This window comes from Pituophis catenifer, unplaced genomic scaffold, assembly GCF_029215685.1.
Source record: "Pituophis catenifer annectens isolate HBS135680 unplaced genomic scaffold, rPitCat1.0.hap2 SCAF_1, whole genome shotgun sequence".
Taxonomy (NCBI): domain Eukaryota; kingdom Metazoa; phylum Chordata; class Lepidosauria; order Squamata; family Colubridae; genus Pituophis; species Pituophis catenifer.
In genome coordinates, this window is record NW_027256881.1 from 343,414,488 (window position 1) to 343,435,030 (window position 20,543).

General features: G+C 43.6%; 1 protein-coding gene across 1 annotated transcript in view; it reads left to right on the top strand.

Annotated features, from left to right (window-relative positions):
• Window positions 1-20,543, top strand: part of PTPRS (protein tyrosine phosphatase receptor type S) — a 270,711-nt gene that overhangs the window by 235,536 nt on the left and 14,632 nt on the right. Inside the window, exons 25-31 of the mRNA XM_070944543.1 lie at window positions 4,857-4,980; window positions 9,502-9,677; window positions 11,460-11,579; window positions 12,863-13,017; window positions 17,149-17,434; window positions 18,842-19,020; window positions 20,358-20,484. Of these exons, the coding sequence (XP_070800644.1) occupies window positions 4,857-4,980; window positions 9,502-9,677; window positions 11,460-11,579; window positions 12,863-13,017; window positions 17,149-17,434; window positions 18,842-19,020; window positions 20,358-20,484 (1,167 nt within the window). The remainder of the gene's footprint in view (window positions 1-4,856; window positions 4,981-9,501; window positions 9,678-11,459; window positions 11,580-12,862; window positions 13,018-17,148; window positions 17,435-18,841; window positions 19,021-20,357; window positions 20,485-20,543) is intronic.

The following is a 20,543-nucleotide window of genomic DNA, read 5'->3' on the forward strand; positions in this document are numbered from 1 at the left end:
TGTATCTTTCTCTTGTTAAATTGCTAACACCACAGTTGCAACCGCAAGAAACTATTCTTATAGCAAGGTCTTGGCACCTAGACAGCGGGGCCGAGATGATGTAATAAGTTCCCTAAGCAACAAGGAGGATTAGGGGACTCAAGGATAAAACATAGGATGAACGCTTGCTGGAACTGGATATGTCTAGTTTGATGAGAAGAAGGACTAGGGGTGACACGATAGCAGTGTTCCAATATCTCAGGGGCTGCTACAAAGAAGAGGGAATCAAGCTATTCTCCAAAGCACCTGAGGGCAGGACAAGAAGCAATGGGTGGAAACTAATCAAGAAGAGAAGCAACAATTAATAGAACAATTAATCAGTGGAACAACTTGCCTCCAGAAGTTGTGAATTCTCCAACACTGGAAGTTTTTAAAAAGAGGTTGGATAACCGTTTGTCTGAAATGTTAGAGGGTTTCCTGCTTGAGAAGGGAGTTGGACTAGAAGACCTCCAAGGTCCCTTCCAAGTATTCTATTCTATTCTATTCTATTTAATAGATCCATTGAAGAGATAACCTGCTGCTCCCCGAACGTCCCTAGCCTGCCTCATTAATATCATAAAAATGAAAATAACAAGCACCGTTGTTAGAGACGGGAGTTTCTCACTGTTAGCCATTGGAAGTGTGTGTTTCGACTTGAAAGTGTGTTCTGCTAAGGGTGCAGGTTGTGCTCCATCTGCAGAGCTGCTCTACTGAATTTGCCATTTCTGAACTCGATTTGCATGATGAATCATTTCTAATTTTTGTTTTAAAGGGAAAAAAAATCATAAGCTCTAAAGGGGTTGTGCCCACACCACATGCTTAACATGCTCCCTGGATTAACCCGTTTGTTGGGAATGCAGTATATTCAATCAACTTAAACCATTTTGGATACAAAAAAAAAAAAAGCCCAAGCCATAATTAAAACTATAATCATGTTTAATTTGTCGAAAGCAGCTGCTGACCACAGTTTAACCTGCTGATTTAGATTACGAAGAAGGTCAGGATGTGGTACCAGTGACGTTACGCAAAAAAAAAGAAATAAGAAATATCAAGAACCCAAAATGAAAGAAGGAGATGAGAAAAACAAAAGGAAATATGGTCATCCTCGACTTATAACTGTAGTGGAATCTGTCCATCACAGTCATATGTTGCGAGAGTCGTAAAGCTTTTTTGTGTCGGTCGTTAAGCGAATGCCACATCCATTAAGCAAACATCATGATTCTTTGCTAGGGGTGTGGTTTTGTCAAAAACAAAGGTAATTCAGAGCTGAAGAAGCTTCTTGGATGAGAAGCAAAACGTCTTCAAAGAAAAACCAGAAAGTCCAATTGCCTCTTGAAAAAGCACCTTTGGGACAAAGATAATTACCAGTTTTTGGTAAAACAGTTGTAAAACAGAGTCAGTTTAGTCTAGTTGTTAAAGGCACCAGACTAGAAACCAGGAGACCATGAGTTCCAATCCCACCATCGCTTTGAGAGCCAGCTGGGTGACCTTGAGTCATTTTCTCTCAGCCCAGCCCACCTCACAGGATTATTGTTGTGGGGAAAATAGGTGGAGGAAGGAGTGTTAGGTACATTCGCTGCCTTGAGTTATTTGTAGAAGTAATGAAAGATAGTTAGACAGGTGAAAGAAAGAAAGAAAAAGAAAGACAGACAGACAGACAGACAAACTCACTCCTCCTCTGCTTGTCTAGGAATAATATAGACCATGTTTGTAAATTTGACCTCTTGAAGATGGGTGAACTTCAATTCCCAGAATTCCCATTCTTGCTTCTTTGAAGGAGTTAAACATCCTTATTTTAAGAAAGAAAAAGCAGCTCTATCTGTGGGAATGACTGGAGGAAGGATGAAACAACGCAGCCGAAAAGATCTGGAGAAACGGAGAAATAAAGTTAAACATGGCCTAATAATAGGAAGGGCGATGAGGCAGGAGAGAGAGATTAAAAATCTTGCCCCTGGGTCGCTTGGCAGAGATGGAGGCCCGCCAGTGGATAAATTCCAGCACAATTCAGAGATAACTCCCCAAATCTGTTTCCAGCGAGCTCCAAGCAGTTTTTACAGTGTATGAATTGCTAATTGCCCAAGTAGATGATCGGAAAAGATTCTCATCTCTGCAGGGGCCTTTTCTAACCCATCTCAGCATTCGGGCAGGGCAGGCGGGCTGGCTGGCAAGGAGAAAGCTAATGTATTCTCTCTGCCAAGGCTTATTGCCATTTCCCCCTGGTGCCTAATCTGCATAATGTAATATCCAAAAGTGCTTTTTGGCTTCCTTCCAGGACAGCCACCTCCTCCTAAACTGCAGATTGAGACTGTTAAAAGAAAGAAAGAAAGAGAAAAGAGAGGGAGAGAGGGAAGGAAGGAGAAGGGAGGGAAGGGAGGAAAGAAGGAATGAAGAAGGAAAGGAAGGAAACAGGAAGGGAGGAGGGAGTGAGGAAAGGAAGGGAGGAGAATGAGGAAGGAAAATGAGAGGAAGGAAGGAAGGAAGAAAAGGAGGGAGGGTGGAAAGGAAGGAGAATGAGGAAGGAAAAAGAGAGAGAGCAAGGAAGGGAAGGAAGGAGCATGAGGAAGGAAAAGGAGGGGGCGGGAGGAAGGAACTTAATGAAATTAACAAGGTGCAGAATTCAGAGCAAGCAACAATCCATTTGCAAAGTCTTTGTACAAGGGGCTTCTTTTAGCACCCCACAAGGCTTTATGGTGCAGCTTCTCAGAGGCTCCTGAGTGTAACTGGTGGGATGCATTTTTAGTCTTAAGGAGAGAAGGACGTCCGCCTTGTTCCATTCAAACCGAGCCCTGCTGCTGGCATAAAGCCTTGGACGGTTTCCAGAATCTAATTGGGGAGCTGTGGATTGGCAAGGTCCCCTTACCGCATCCCTGCGACTCCTGCCCTCCTTCCTTCCCTCTCTTTCCTGCCCTTGTTTACCCACCAAACGGCCTCTTTCTGATCAAACGGGGAAATTTTTCACTTAGCTGCCATCCACGTTTAATTCAGCCCCTTTGGAGGGGTGGGGTGGGGGGGTGGGAATGCAAAGTTGCAGTCTTGAGGCACGCTTTGGAGAAGAAGAAAAAAACGATAATATTTGTGTATCTAGTTTTATGTGCTTTAGGATGATGCAATGAAAGCCTGGAATTTCAGACTGGGTATTTTTCTCTCCCCTTTTTTTCTTCTTCTTCCTTTAATAGCTTCTAGCTCTCCTGAGGTGGAGACAAAGCTTCAAAGCATGTGGATCATGCTTATATATATATATATATATATATAAAATATTCCTCCGTTGGCTTGATTGCCTTTTCCCAGCTCTGGTCAGGCCTCTATAGTTTTAGGGGGGGGGGTTGAGTGTGTTTTTCTCAATGCAGAATTTTGATGATTTGCTTGAAGCGTAGAACTGGCACAGCCATGCTTTGAATTCCAGAGTTTGAAAGGTCATCCCATTCAATCTCCTGAGACGTTAGGAAATTCTCAATTCGAGCATCCTGACCACGGCTCCATTCAGCTTTTGCTAAAATAAATCCTTTTTTCTTAAAAAAAAAACCACAAACAAAAAACCCCCGCTTTCTTCTGAGCCATATTGTTTCCTTAATTTCTGTATTATGTTTCCGATTGGGGTGGTCTTGTGACCCCAGAGGGCTCAATTGTTTCCACCGGGATCTTATCACTGAAAACATATTTCCTCTGACTGGGTCCTTGTCTGAGCTCCTCTTAAACCTCTCTCCTTCAATGAGTTTGGCTGATCTTTCTTTTTCTTAGCAGCCCACTAAGCTGATAGCTAGTTTAACCTAATGATAATGAGTGATTACAGAAGAAATCTGGATGGGCCGATCAGTGAATCAATGAAGTAGCCAACCAATTAATGAAGTGGCCACCATTCTGGCCAACACACCTGTACAGCTGTCTATGGAGATTCTCAATCATCCAGCTCAGGGTTGTCCCAAAGGTGCTTTTTCAAGAGGCAGTTGGACTTTCTTTGTTTTTCCTTAAAGACATTTCACTTCTCATCCAGTTGAAAAAGAAGCTTCTTGGATAGAAGTGAAACGTCTTCAAGGAAAAAAAACAAAGTCCAGCTGCCTCTTGAAAAAGCACCTTTGGGGCACCTGTTCAGAATCTCCCAAATGATGAGAACATTATTTTTGAGTGAAAAGAATTCAGTCCCACAATGTCAACATACTTCATCACATTTTCGTTTACCCTGATTACCCTCATAGATCCACTTGTAACCTTTCACAGTTCAACCGTCATAGTGATTACACTTACAACCACAATTGAGCCCAACATTTTTGTTGCTAGGCAAGACAATTGTTAAGTGAGTTTCACCCCGTTTTAGGACTTTTCTTGCCACAGTTGTTAAGCGAATCACGGCAGTTGCTAAATTAGTAACAAGGTTGTTAAGTGAATCTGGCTTCTCCATTGAATTTGCCTGTCACAAAAGGGGATCACGTGACTGGAAAACTGCAACTGTCGTAAATATGAGCCCGTTGCCAAGTGTCCTAATTTTGATTGTGTGATCCAATGGGATGCTGCAATGGTTGTAAGAGTGAAAAACAGTCCTAAGCCACTTTTTTCAATGCCGTTGTAACTTCAAACAGTCACTAAACAAATTGTTGTAAGTCGAGGACTACTTGTATTTGGAGAAAGAAAGAAGAGGTACTTTCTCTTCTCTTCTTGCTTCCTTGATCCATATATTTTGAAGATATAACTTCCACAATTCCACAAAAGCCACCCTGACTGAAGACAATTTCTAGTATTTTTGGAAGGCAGCAGATTGAAGAAAGAGCCTTAACCATGAATTTGAAGCGGAAAAGGAAGGTTGTTGTGTCTTAATAAATTTTCTTTTCTTCCATCTCTTCTAGTCCATCGATCCTGGGCAACAGTTCACTTGGGAACACTCCAACCTCGAGGTGAATAAGCCCAAGAACCGCTACGCCAACGTCATTGCCTACGACCATTCTCGGGTCATCCTCCTCCCAATCGAAGGTACAGATGAAATTGGGGAGGGAGGAGAAATGAGTTGTGGGTTGACTTCTTCAGAAGCAAAGAGTCCCATCATGGTTTTTTTGCTGTCGAGAATTTGCTCTTCCTGTACAAACCTTAGATGAATTCAAGAGGGCTTCCACAGTGGTGAAATGTAAAATTTGTTACTACCGGTTCTGTGGGTGTGGCTTGGTGGTGGTGGTGGTAATATGATTGAGTGGGCGTGTCTTTTAAAACCATTTTTTCTACAACCTCTTCAGCTGAAGAGGTTGTAAAAAAAATGCTTTTAAAGCCTCTGACGATCCCAGCTAACTTGCCTGATCAGCAGAGGCTTTTTTTTCCTTTTAAAAATATTTTTTCTATAACCTCTTTGGCCAAAGAGGTTGTAGAAAAAATGCTTTTAAAAGCCTCTGCTGATCCCAGCTGAGCCGCACGATCATCAGAGGCTTTTTTTTTTTTACTTTTAAAAGCATTTTTCAGCCAAAGAGGTTGTAGAAAAAATGCTTTAAAAAAAAAAAAGCCTCTGATGATTGCCCGGCTCAGCTGGGCAATTGGGGGGGGGGGCAGGGATTTTTGCTACTGGTTCTCCGAACCACCCGCCTCCATCGCTACTGGATTGGGCGATCCGGTCCGAACTGGGAGCATTTCACCCCTGGGCTTCCAGTTCTTCTCATCCACCATGTTTAATCTACAGTGATCCTTTGAATAGGAGAGTGTAGAGGATCGGAGCTTCTTGGAGATGGGAAAAGCTCAGGGCCTGGATGGTTGTGATCTTGCATTCTTTACTACTGTATCATCCTGGTTGTCCCAAAGGTGCTTTTTCAACTGGAATTTCTTTTGTTTTTCCTTGAAAATGTTTCACTTCTCATCCAACAAGCTTCTTCAGTTCTGAAGTACTAAAGTTCTGAGAACAGAATTGAAGAAGCTGTTTGGATGAGAAATGAAACATCTTCAAAGAAAAACTAGAAAGTCCAGTTGCCTCTTGAAAAAGCACCTTTGGAACAACCATGACTGGATGACTGAGAATCTCCATAAATATCATTCTGGTGAGGGGTGGGTTCTACTTAACTTTACTACCGGTTTGCCTCGCGCCCGTGCGCGCTCTCTTTGCTCGTGCCCACGCACGCTCTTCTGTGCATGCGCAGATCACTTACGATGATGTCTGGGTCAGTGGTCGGAGCCTCCCACTGGTTTTACTACCGGTTCTTGCGAACCGGTCCGAATCGGGGGCAACCCACCACTGGTCCTGGTTCTGGGGGTTCGTAACTGGGGTATCTTTCCTCCACTAAAATTTCATCCTAGGAATAACAATGTTAGAGCTGACTGACCCTTGACTGGGTTGCATGTCCACTTCCCCATTATATACCAATAATTCCAAAGCTTCCTGACTTCTTAGCTTCTTAACAGAGTAATAGAATAACAGAATTGGAAGGGACCTTGGAGGTCTTCTAGTCCAACCCCCTGCTCGAGCAGGAAATCCTGTATCATTTCAGACAAATGGTTGCCCAATCTCTTCTTAAAAACCTCCAGTGTTGGAGCACCCACAACTTCTAGAGGCAAGTCGTTCCACTGATTAATTGTTCTCACTGTCAGGAAATTTCTCCTTCATTCTAGGTTGCTTCTCTTCTTGATTGATGATGAACCAAATTTAGGAGCAAAGTTTTGAGTCATTGGATAGACTCAAGATTGAGTGCTTTCTCTTTAGCAGGGAGTCAGCATGGTTCTGTAATGATAAATCTCTTGGACCGACACAGGATAATTAGAAATGTATCTCAGTATCTTTCCATAATGTTTTTGGCTATTGCTTTGACCGCACAGGCTGAGAATCTTAGAAATTGAAGTCCAACAGGTTGGAAAAGGCTGGGATAGCCATTTTGATTGCTTTGTTCCTTGGTGATTGGTTTGTGGTCCTTCAAGTCCTTCTTAACTCCTGGGGACTACATAGATAGGTCCATGTGGTTTCCTTGGTAACAATTTTAGAAGTGGCTTGCCGCAAATAGCTTCTTCCAGCAATGAGAGGGAGAGGGTGTATTTAAGGCTACCCAGCTGCCAAATTCTCCAGGACTGGCTGGAGACCCCAAATCTTTCCTACTTACCACCTTGAGGAACAAGACCATAACTTGCAATCTGAAATCACCCAATCCCGTTCCTGCTCCTAAGTAGCCTCCACAAGAACCAGATCGGCTCCACCTGTTCAGAAGATTCTCCTGATGCTTAAGCCACGCCCCTTTATGGATTCTTTTCTGCCTCTTGACCGTTGCCTTGTCCTCTGGATTAAGCGGTAACAATTTTGGAGTGACGTCTTTTTCAGGCTACAGCCGGAGCTGTTGGAAGTACTGTAAATGGCTTTAATGGCTATGCTCCCGCTCCACTTTGAAAATAAATCACAAATTAATCTGATCGGTCAGTTTGGGTTAAAGGGGGGCCGTTGGGGATCCCTAAAGGTTGATTCACTGGAGGACGAGTGAGTTTGAAGTTTTTCCAAAATCCAATTGCTTTCCCTGATCTTACCGAGAATGAGGGCAGGATGCAGGAAGGAAATATGTGACAAAGATAACATTTATTTATCTTTCCTTTCAGTTCAAGTACAGCTAGTCCTTGACTTATTATTTTAGTTTAGTGACTATTAGTTTAGTGACTATTTGAATGGCATTGAAAAAAGTGACTTTTGACAGTTTTCTTATGACCGTTGCAGCACCCCCGTGGTCACATGATCAAAATTTGGGCATTTGGCAACAGGCTCTTATTTATGACGGTTGCAGTCTCCTGGAGTCACGTGATCCCCTTTTGCGACCTTTTGACAAGCAAAGTTCACAGGGAAGCCAGATTCACTTAACAACCGTGTTACTTACTTAACCACTGCAGTGATTCACTTAAAAAAGGTCTTAAATGGGTCAAAACTCACTTAACAACTGTCTTGCTTAGTAACAGAAATATTGGGCTCAAATGTGGTTGTTCGTTGAGGACGACCTCTAATTCTATTTTTGGCAGGTTTCAGGGGGGGCATGTGATTCTTTCGGCCACAGTGTGAAAAGGGGTACCAATTTTGGGATTTTCTGTCTGCCTAAACCCTAAACAGACCTGACCCTGCCTTATGTAGCCTTCTGCACAATATGGGGGAAACAATGCATTTTTTTCCAGAGGCATCAGGAAAAAGAAAAGGATTTTCTTTTAATTACAGAGTGCATTCAGACCTTCAGCCTCCTTTTTTGAGCAAAGCAGGCTCTTTAATTTAAAGATATGTCAGGTCAGTGCCGCTAACGCTGGTCTGCTTTGTCTTCCGTGTTAGCGGAATATAGAAATCCTTTCTGGAAGGGGCCAAAACAGACTTAATATGTAAGGTTGCTCTCGTTTGTGCAGCTGAGGTCAAACTGATAGGTATGGAGTTCAAAGAAATTACCAGCACGGCTGTGTCCAGAGAAAAACGTTACTCTTGGGGGATTTTGCTCGGCCCTGCTTTCCGCAAACTGGCAGCTCAGAGCAGCTGTCCTTTCTGATGGCGGAGCTGAACTCCATAAAGCCAATAAGCGCCATTAAACTTTCCAAGGGCGAAGTTGATAGAGGGCCTTGGACAAAATGGATTTTTTAATCTGCATCCCCGGCTCCTTTCAAAGGCCGGCTAGGGTCAGGAGCAGCCTCTTTGCAGCTTAACCTCTTTCGATTGCTTTGCTGCTCTCTGGGTGCAAGGTAATTTCATGGACTCGGGGTGGGGCAAGGAAGGGAGAGGGAGGGGAAACTGTGGGGGGGGGGAGCTTGCAAACGTTTGACTGAATTTCAGGGAGGGAGGGGTGTTTGGAGAGCTTGTGCCGGTCCTTTGCTGATTTGCTTAGCGCTGTTGCATAGTGAAATGAAAATGGAGGGAAAGGAAAGGAAAGGAAAGGAAAGGAAAGGAAAGGAAAGGAAAGGAAAGGAAAGGAAAGGAAAGGAAAGGAAAGGAAACAGAATAACAGAGTTGGAAGGGACCTTGGAGGTCTTCTAGTCCAACTTCCTGCTCAAGCAGGAAACCCTATACTATTCCAGACAAATGACTGTCCAGCTGTCCAGTCTCTTCTTAAAAACTCCAATGTTGGAGTCTCCAGTGTCTCTCCTTGATTAGTTTCCACCCGTTGCTTCTTGTCCTGCTTTCAGGTGCTTTGGAGAATAGCTTGACTCCCTCTTCTTTGTGGCAGCTCCTGAGATATTGGAACACAGGAAAGAAGAAAAGGAAAGGAAAGAAAAGGAAGGGAGGGGAAGGGAGAGGGAAAGGGAAGAAAAGGAAAGGGAAAAGAAAGGGAAAATTTCCCTTCCCCAAGGAAAGGCTTGTGCAGAGAATTATATTTCTTTAGTTGACAACTAAAGGTGTGGCTGTAGCTCACTGAATTTTTAAAACCTGGCAATATTTGCTTCCAGACTGTCTCCCTGTCTCTCTGCAGCTGCTGGTTTGGAGAGGGTGGGATTAATTGTGCAGCTCTCAAAAAGTCCAGGAATTGATTAAAGACTTTGATTCCAATATGGCTCTTCTTCTTTTGACTGCTCCACATACAGGCATCCTAGGGAGCGACTACATTAACGCCAACTACATCGACGGGTACCGCAAGCAGAACGCCTATATTGCCACTCAGGGCCCTTTGCCGGAGACCTTTGGTGACTTCTGGCGGATGGTTTGGGAGCAGCGTTCCGCCACGGTGGTGATGATGACAAAGCTGGAGGAGAAATCCAGGGTAAGAAAAAAAAATGCAGTCAGTTGGATGGCGCTCCTGCCTAACCTATTGTGAAAAGTTAAGAACAGAGAGCCGAATGTGGGATCCTTGGTGCTCTCTGAGCTTGGTTGATTTCTTGCACATGTTTCATTACCTAACTAGATAACGTCAGTGTTAGAAAAGAGTGGATTTGCAGAGAGGAGAAAGAAGAGGGCGAGGTGGGGGAGGGAGTCTGTGAGATCCTTGGTGAACTCTGAACTGCTCTCTGTTTTCTTGCAGAAGTTTCATTACCCAACTAGGTAACATCATCAGTGCTGAGCGCTAAACTGCAGGTTAAATCCAAAAATGCCAGGGAATTTTTGGAAGCTTGGCATTGAGACAAATTACTCATCAATAGACGTGTATGGATAAACCACATTTACACATCATTCAAAGGAGAGAGGAAAAAAGACTAAGAAGGAAACAAAAAGAACAGAACAGATTCTCCCCAGGGATCCAACACCCAGATAAGCAGAGATTAACACCAGACAAACAATAAAGTAGAAATACCCTAATCAAGAAATTCCCAAGGGAAAAACCACAGCCCCACCTGCACTGACACTGTATATAAATAGGCATCAAACCCTCCTCTCCCTCAGACTGATGATGTTACCTAGTTGGGTAATGAAACATTTCCCAGAAAACAAGCAAGCTTAGAGAACACCCAGGATCTCACAGTTCAACCCTGAGCTACAAATATTTTCCTCTATAGAAAGTCAAATGTTCCGGTCCAGTTTTAGGGAAGGCCGTTAAATACAACCAAGGGCCTGTGCTTTTTTATGTGTGTCATATGTGTAATGCATGTAAAAGGGCACAGCTTTGATCCTGCAGTTGTGAAGGTGACAGCATTCCAGCCCCTAAATTAGCCGGGGTGGGGGGGGGGGAGGTGGCAGAAATTTTTAAAAAGTAAAGAATGGGGCTGGAATGCTGTCACCTTCCTTATTTCTTCGCAAATGAAAAGCTTTTTCTGGTTTGAGGTTGAATTTATTAATTGATTACCCATCTTGCCTCATAAAGTACGTGTCGATCGTGATATGTTTTATATTTATATTTTATAAATATTTTTATACTTATTACATTGTAATACATTTATTACATTGTCACCTTGAAGAGGTGAGATATACACTGCTGAGAACTGTTTGTCATTAGAGCTGCCTCGAAGCCTAGTAAAATAATTAAATTAAGCTGATCCAATGAATGAACATGAAGAAATTTATGTTTGGGGGTTTTCATGCAAATATTTTTTTAAAATCCATCCCAATTTCTTTTGTTTTTCTCTACCCTGTCGCTGAATTTTAATGTTTTGATCTCTCTGTACTGATCCATGACCCTTGCGATTTATTGACATTTTATAAATGAGACAAATTGATCGTATCTCCAATGGGACTGAATAGTTCTGTAATTAAAGATCAGAGGAGAAACTTCTAGAGTTGATGTGGGATTCAAAATTCAGTTCCCTGGAAATGAGACTTGAAAACCACAAGGCCACTTCACCTTGAAATCTCAGGTGTGACCTGAACTCAATTTTTTTTAGCGTAGGCTTCAGGATTTCACAGTGCCAAATTTTAATTTCTTGTAACCTTTGGCATCTCCACTTAGAAAAGACAGACAGCTGACAGTCAGTTGGTGATCTCTGATTTTGTGGGTCAAACATGAGCAAGTTCAGTGTATCCTTATATTTTGATTCTTCATGTTTCTTCAGTTTTGTGTTTGTCCTGTGGAGCTAATTATGTAATACAACCCATATACTGATTTTTTTTTCAGATCAAGTGTGACCAGTACTGGCCAGGCCGGGGCACAGAGACTTACGGGATGATCCAAGTGACCTTGTTAGATACCATTGAGTTGGCCACATTCTGTGTCCGCACCTTCTCTCTGCACAAGGTGAGAACAAGGCCTCTTTCCTTTGGTAAGTTTAGTATGGAGAAGAGAGGATGGCTAAAGATCTGAAGGATCAGAATTCTTCAGAGTTGGGCTGAACAGAGAGACCAGGAAGCAAGTAATTTAAAATGCAAAGGAGTAGGCTTCAGGAGAGTGTTCTGATGGTAAACGCAGCCCACCAATGGACAAACTGCAGGTCCTTGATTTACAACCATTCATTTAGTGACCATTTAAAGTAACCACTCTCAATTGTGGACGTTAGTGGAGGATTACCTGTATACTGCTACAGTATCCAGATGATCATTTATCGAAACATCTCCAGAAAATCCATCCATCCATTCATCATCTGTCTATATCTCTATCTACGGTATCTGTCTATATCTGTCTATCTATATCTATTGATGTCTGTCTGTCTGTCTGTCTATCTACCCCCCACTTTTATTATTTTACAAATAACTCAAGGTGGCAAACGTATCTAACACACCTTCCTCGGCCTAGTTCCCCTACAACAACCACTGGGAGGTGGGTTGGGCTGAGCGAGAGGGACTGGCCCAAAGTCTCCCAGCCAGTTTTTATGCCTAAGGCAGGACTAGAACTCACAAACTCCCGGCGATTGATTGACCCAAAGTCACCCAGCCAGCTTCCGTGGCTAAGGCGGGACTAGAACTCACAGTCTCCCACTTTCTAGCCTGGTGCCTTCACCACTAGACCTTTTGATCGTAGAACAGAAGGCTTGGAAGTGCCCTTAGAGTCACTTCAACTCCTTGCCCAGTGTAGCCTCCCTTCAGCAAAGGGGTCCAACACCTCTTTAGGCAGTCTGTTTTACTAATGGAGCAGGCTGTTCCTACTAAGTAATTCTGAGACACGGTTGTCCCAAAGGTGCTTTTTTCCAAAAGACAACTGGACTTCCTTGGTTTTTTCTTTTTCCCTTTTGAAAACATTTCACTTCTTATCCAAAAATCCTTCCATTCCCCACCAGTCAGTTAGAACCGAAGAAGCTTCTTGGATAAGAAGCGAAATGTTTTTCAAAGGAAAAAAACAAACAAAGAAATCCAGTTGCTTTTTGGGGGGAAAAAGCACCTTTGGGACAATCAGATTGGTCATGTGACTGGTCTATTTGATGATTTTATGACCATGATGGACAAGCTCCCTTACGGGTCGTAAGTCGAGGACTGCCTTCATGTGATAGGAACAACAACCAATTCAGCCTGTGTTTTCATTTGCTTATAAGAGATTGTGCAAAGCGAGTACATCATGCCGTCTTCCTTTCTGATCTGCGTCCACAGAATGGTTCCAGTGAGAAACGTGAAGTCCGCCAGTTCCAGTTCACCGCCTGGCCGGATCACGGTGTTCCCGAATATCCCACTCCATTTCTGGCTTTTCTCAGGAGAGTGAAAACATGCAACCCACCTGATGCTGGCCCCATCGTCGTGCACTGCAGGTATTCCATGCCAACCCTTTGGGGCCCCAATTGGTGGTGATGCTACAAGACGAGGATTTATTTTTATTTATTAAATTTATGTGCCATCCATCTCATTTTGAAGTGATCCGGAACAAGGTTTGCCTTGGAAACTAAGGAAAGGCATGGATTCTTTTTTAATCACTTTTAGCAGTAAGGATATCGGGGAAATCTCTTGCCCATCGTCCTCTTTGCTGTGGGGACTAACGATTGGTGGGAGCAGACGGAGGGCATCTGCTCCCACCTGCCCTGGGTACAGGATATAATGATGGCCTACTTCTCAATTGTGCCAATATGCCCCCCTGTAATAAGATCCAAACTTTAGTGGTCCTGAAGCAGTGGTGAAATGCTACCGGTTCGCACCGGTTCAGGCGAACTGGTAGTAAAAAAAAACCTACCAGCTCCTCCGAACCGGTATTTCCGACAATCACCTGTGCCGCGCAATTTAAAATTGCAGGAAATCCTGCTTTCTAGTGAATCTAAATCATGCGGCACAATTGATTTCCCCCCCCTCACTGTTCTACTTACCTTCCCAAGCCTCCTTTTGGTGCGTACTACACATGCGCGGCCAGCGAACCGGTGGCAAACCGGTTCAGATTTCACCACTGTCCTAAAGGCAATATATAGGGCAACATTTTACTCCATGACAGAAGCTGAATTTCTCTGCTCAAAATGGGGATCCGGGTATGCAGCTGAATTTAATTCTAATTTGCATGAGGAACAATAGCCTTTACAGCGTGTGGATGAAATCTAACACTAGGATCCATTTATCAAACCTTGACAATCAAGCAGGATCCGGAGATGTGTATTTATAATTAAGGAGGACATTCTTATAGCAGTGAGATTTGGATGAAATTGTCTGTGTGAATATTAACCTTTTCCAAATGTAGTCATTCAGGACTGTTATCTGAGCTTCTTAATAGCGTTCTTTCTACATCTGACATCTGGGCTATGAGGATCAATCTGTTACGCTTCTCCCCGCAAAGCTAGGCTGAAACCAATTAAACGAGCACAGAAGAGTCCAAAAACTTCGAAGGAATTTATCACAGAAAAGCTATAATCAAAGAACCCCAGGAATTGCTGTGTAGCAAACGAGAGTCCTGTTTATATCAAAGCTCATGTCTCTCTTACCTGAACTGTGGAACAGGCTGGAGACACCCTCTGTTTTGAGGAGAGGGAAATTATTTCTTGTTTTGGAAATAAACAGATCTAACTATGTCAGAACGAACTGTCGCCAAATCAGACCAAACTGCCACCGGGGGGTGGGGCGGGGAGAGGAATTACAGGCAGGGGATGATGGAATTAGAATTAGATGGTGGAGGGATTTTTTTTTTTTTAATTTAAAAAGAAAAGAAACAGCTTCTCGAATACAGACAAATTTTTAAATCTGCAAATGAACAAAGCACAGGTAGCCCTCAACCTGGAACCAGAATTTCCCTTGTTAAGCAAGGCAGTTGTTAAGTGAGCAGAGCCTGATTTTATGAGCTTTTTGCCACAATTGTTGAGCGAATCACCGCAGTTCTTAAGCCAATCACATGGTCATTAAGCAAATCCACCTTCCCCCATTGGCTTGGCTTGTCAGAAGCTGGCTGGGAAGGTCACAAATGACCCCAGGAAGGCTGCAACCATCATCAATACCTCCCAGTTGCCAGGTGCCCTGGATTTTAATTAGGTGACTATGGGGATGCTACGACAGTCATAAGGCTGAGGACCTTTTTTCAGCAACTTGTAACTTCAAACAGCTGTTAAACAAATGGTTCTAAATGAGCTGCAGACTGGGAAATTTCAATAAATTGTTAGATGCTCCTTCCCCCTCTGCCTCTCCCGCCCTCCGGCACAGAGAAATTGGATGTACAGTGGAGCATTCCTCACAACGCTGCAGAGATCCCTTGGCATCCAACCCCCCCAAAATGTGATTTCTTTTTCGTTTTTTAAAAAAACGCCCACCTTTTCTCCCTTCCCTTCAAATGGATTACTCGGGAGACTGAATGCTTTGGCAGCACACAAACCTAAGGAGTACAGGTAGTCCTTGACCTACAGCAGTTCATTTAGTGACTGTTCAAAGTTACACCACCACTTAAGAAAGTGACTTATGACCATTTCTCACATTTATGAATGTTGCAGCACTGCCCCCGCGGCCCCCCCCCCCCGGTCATGTGATCAAAATTCACACATTTGGCACCTGACTCACATTTATAACCTTTGCAAAGTCCCAGGATCATGTGATCCTCTTTTACGACCTTCTGACCAGCAAAGTCAATGGGGAAAGCCGGATTCACTTAACAACTTTGTTGTTAACTCAACAACTGCAGTGATCCGCTTAACAGCTGCGGCAAGAAAGGCTGTAAAACGGGGCCAAACAAATGTCTCGCTTAACAACAGAGATTTGGGGCTCAATTTTGGTTGTAAGTCGAGGACTACCTGTAATAACAACCAGAATGTAGCAGGAACGTCCCCATTGCAGCCACCCCCTTCTGCACCTCATCCTGTTCTGGAAGCTGTTATGCAGGTGAAATGCACCAGAAAGCACCCCGTGGCACTGATAAGTCAGTCGGTGCGCCTCCCCGTCTTGTGCTCCCTCCCTGGCACACGTTACTCCGATCTCAGAGAATGACAATCCATCCAATTTCTTGTGAAACATAAACCCCGGAGCTATTGGCTTGTTGATTTCGCCCAACCTACACTCTCCTGACGGATGTAATATAAGTCAAACAGATCGCCTGCTGCCCCTAAGTCACTTCTGGTTTTCAGATCAGACAGCAGGAGGTCACTAGATACAGCCATCGAGATGTCAACCGCGAGTCAACCTAAAAAATGATTTTTCCCTTAAGCACCACACATAAACATCCCCGGTTAAGGAGCCAAACTGAAAAGGCCTGATTTATCCCCATGTAGGTAACCCTCGAAGTACTCACTTAACAACTGTCTGGTTTACCAGTGGAAATTATGGGCTGAATTGTAGTCGCAAGTCAAGGATTACCTGTATTTCTACAGATGACTTTGATCCATCTACGACCACCTTAACGGGCAGGCACAAAGGAAGGACCATATAATACCTCTTATGATCATAAATATAATGCCAATTCTATCAGAGGCTTAGCATGCATTTCTATCTCTATTCTTTGCCATTTGAAGGATTTAATTTGGAATCGACACATTCACAATTCCAGGTTGGCCATCTGGTTAAGTATCTTATGACTTTGTTTCCTTGGGGTGGAGTTAACAGCAAGAGGGGCGGCATATAAATTTAATAAATGAATAAATAAACCATCAGGAGTTCTGAAAGAGAAGGGTAGAAATTGCATAGCCACCATTTAGCCGGAGAAGATTATATATAGGAAGCTCGCTTCCCGTTATTCAGGATGCTGCTTATAAGCACTATGTGCTTAGAGCTCGAAGCTTTGTTAGAGATCCCAAACACCCACTTCATGGTCTGTTTCTGTTGCTCCCCTCTGGGAGGAGGTTCCGAAGTATTTCTAGCAGAACTACCAGATTCTGTAACAGCTTTGTTCCCTATGCCGTCCATCTGGTAAACTCTCAAGATTCATTTCTCTCACCATGTACATGTATACATCCGAACTACACTGTGTTGTTTCTCTGTGTCATATAATGTATGTTATAATTTTGTATTTCTTTATTTATTTTGTCATATTTATGAAGTGTATATTGGAGGTGGAAACCTTTTGAGAGCTGTAGGCAACGAACTTTCTGGTTTTTCTTTGAAGACGTTTCGCTTCTCATCTAAGAAGCTTCTTCAGTTCTGACTGGATGGTAGGGAATGGAAGGATTTATACCCCTTGCAGACAGAATGGAAGGAGAATAAATCCTTCCATTTCCCCACCATCCGGTCAGAGCTGAAGAAGCTTCTTGGATGAGAAGCGAAACATCTTCAAGGGAAAACAAAGAAAGTCCATCTGCCTCTTGAAAAGAAAAAGCACCTTTGGGACGGCTGAGAATTTCCATAGACATGTATGCAAAGAAATTTCATTTTAATGTATGCTGATTAGTGTACATTCAAAGTGATAATAAAGTTATTCTAAGTCTAATTTAGATGAAAGATTTCTTTAATCCCCTATTTTTCCTCTACCCCACTCCTATTTTTTATTCTTCCAGCGCTGGGGTGGGTAGGACCGGCTGCTTTATTGTCATCGATGCCATGCTGGAGAGAATAAAACACGAGAAGACGGTGGACATTTACGGGCACGTCACCCTCATGAGGTCCCAGAGAAATTACATGGTACAGACAGAAGACCAGTACAGTTTCATACACGACTCTTTGCTAGAAGCCGTCGCCTGTGGGAACACGGAGGTCCCCGCTCGGAATCTGTACACCTATATCCAGAGGTTGGCACAGATAGAAGTGGGAGAACACGTCACAGGCATGGAACTGGAGTTCAAGGTGAGCAGAGGTATAGGGGTGCATGATGGCTCAGGCAGGTTGCCCTGTTGCATCTTCCCTGGGAGCAGTGGGTGGCCCAGGTTAGCCAGCACAAAATTGCAATCTGTACAGATAATCCTCGACTTATAACGTGTTCCAATATCTCAGGGGTTGCCACAAAGAAGAGGGAGTCAAGCTATTCTCCAAAACACCTGAGGGTAGGACAAGAAGCAATGGATGGAAACTAATCAAAAAGAGGAGCAACCTAGAACTAGGGAGAAATTTCCTGACAGTTAGAACAATTAATCAGTGGAACAACTTGCTTCCAGAAGTTGTGAATGCTCCAACACTGGAAGATTTCAAGAAGAGGTTTCACAACCATTTGTCTGAAATGCTTCCTGCCTAAGCAGGGGGTTGGATTAGAAGACCTCCAAGGTCCCTTCCAACTCTATCATTCTGTTCTATTTTATTCTAACTATTTGTTTAGTAGCCATTTGAAGTTACAACAAAATGGGACTTATGACGATTTTCATACATAAGACCATTGTAGCATCACCATAGTCACATGATCAAAATTCAGACACTTGGTCACTGGCTCATATTTATGACGGTTGCAGTTTTCTGTGGTCGCCCTTTTGCAAAGTCCGTGGGGAAGCCAGATTCTCTTTAACAGTTGCATTATTAAGTTAACAACAGCAGTGATTCACTTGACAACTATGGCAAGAAATGTTGCAAAATGAGGCAAAAGTCACTTAACAACTGTCTTTAGCAATGGAAACTTTGGACTCCATTGTGGTCATAAGCCGAGGACTATCTGTATTTAGCGGGGAAAGCATTTACTTTGGATTCAGAAAGTGTTGTGTCTTGCCATGTACCAGGAAGATAGAAAGACATCCGGGCGGGAGTGTGATTTGCAGAATTCTCCATTGGGGTGGGCTGGCATGGACAATATTCAGTTAATGCAGCATTTCCCAGCCTGGGTGACTTCTGGACACATAAATTTGAACTTCAAAAATGTTTCAGCTGGTTGAGGAATTCTGGGAAATACACAGGTTTGAGATTGACCATCAATGCCCAGAATCCAGCTGGCAAATTTTGAGCATGACCTATGTAACAGTGTCCCACATATAAAGGTCCAAGAACACATCTTTTAGAGCTATATTCCACTTGAAGAATTCTCAGCAGAGGCCATGTTGAATCCTGGGAATACAAATCTCTGTCTCTTTAGGGAAAACTTCAACTCCCAGAATTCTCAGCAGTAGCCATGCTGGCTGGGGAATCCTGGGAGTTGAAGTCCATACATCTAGCGAGTGAGCATTTATTCCTGGAACCTTCAACAATGGCCACTAAATGGGGAATTCTAGGAGAAGAAACCCACTTAAGTGACCTGCTATCCTCTCACCCACCTGTGCTCTTTTCCTCTGCCAGAGACTCGCCAACTCCAAAGCCCACACCTCCAGGTTCATCAGTGCCAACCTGCCCTGTAACAAATTCAAAAATCGCCTTGTCAACATCATGCCATACGAGACCACACGGGTTTGCCTTCAGCCTATCCGCGGAGTCGAGGGCTCCGACTACATCAATGCCAGCTTCATTGACGGATACAGGTAAAGTACAGGGATGGACGCCTGGTTCCTTTGTCTCTTCCTGTTCTCTATGCCGGCTGCCAATCATCCTTGGTCCTCAGCATACATTATGTGCTATGATGTTATACATTAGAGGTGTGTGTGTGTGTGTGTGTGTGTGTGTGTGTGTGTGTGTGTGTGTGTGTGTGAGACTTCTGTAGAGCTTTTCTACAGAATGCACTGGCCCAGTTCTTGTTCTCTTTTTACCTTGCTTTTCCTTCTGAATGTTAAGCCTGAATAGGTTTAACCTTAAATAAAAAGGTTCTTTGCAAATTTCAACTGGTCCACAAGAGTTTCTGGATCCTATTCTGGTAAGGAGTTGCCACTGGAATAAGTCTTCATCTCCTATTGGCATCAAGCCCTGTGATCTCTGAACTGCAGAAATCTAGGGGACCATGAGTGACAGCAGAGAGAAACCAAAAAATAAAATGGCTCTTTTCCTCCACCTAGTGCTCACGTGGATCTCTGAAGCCCCACATTACGTGTCCTAAATTAGTGCTGCTAAAAACAATGTCTTTGAATTTGGAAAACAAATAGTTCCTTACCAATAAAAGAGAATATTTGTAGCTCAAGGCTGAACTGTGGGAACCATGGTGCTCTCTAAGCTTGGTTGGGGTTTTTTTTTTGGAGATGTTTCATTACTCAATTAGGTAAGATCATCAGTGCTAGAAGGGAGTGGGGTTTGTGGAGTAGAGGAAGAGGAAGACGATGGGGTCCTTGGTGCTCTCTGAGGTTGGTGATTTTCTTGCAGATGTTTCATGACCCAGCTAGGTCACCTCATCAATGCACTGATGATGTTACCTCGTTGGGACATGAAACGTCTGCAAGAAAACCACCAACCTCAGAGAGCACCCTGGACCCCACAGATAAGTTCCTTATTTCTGTGTATCAAGTTTCTCCTGACATTTGATGAAGGTGGGCTTCCTAGTTACATGTCAAAGTTAGATCCTGCAAGGCTGAAGTTTGAGAAGTGTTTAGCATCGATTCTTCAACCTGGAAGGGATGAGAAGTGTTACCAGAAGTCATCCTTTACTGCTTTGCTCTCTGGGGCTGGTGGGTTCAAGATGACGATCCCATCTCTGCTGTCCAGCCTGACCTGGGTCTTAACATTCTTCTGGACCAGAGTGAGCGATTATGGTGACTTTATAACCTGTGGACTTGGAATTCTGGGAGTTGAAGTCCACAGGTCCTAAAGTCACCATAGTTACCCTCTCCTGTTCTGGACTGTCATGGTACAAACCTTCATTTGCATTCAAAGGCCACCTTGCCTCCTTAGCTTGCCTTCCAATAGGGCTGGTTTTCCTTGCTCCTTCCTGCAGGCAACAGAAGGCCTACATCGCCACCCAGGGACCCTTGGCGGAGACCACAGAGGACTTCTGGCGCATGCTGTGGGAGAACAACTCAACCATTGTGGTGATGTTGACCAAGCTGCGAGAGATGGGCCGGGTAAGTGGGACATCCTGGCTTGTTGGTGCTTCATTTTGAGCCCCAGAATGTTGGGTGAA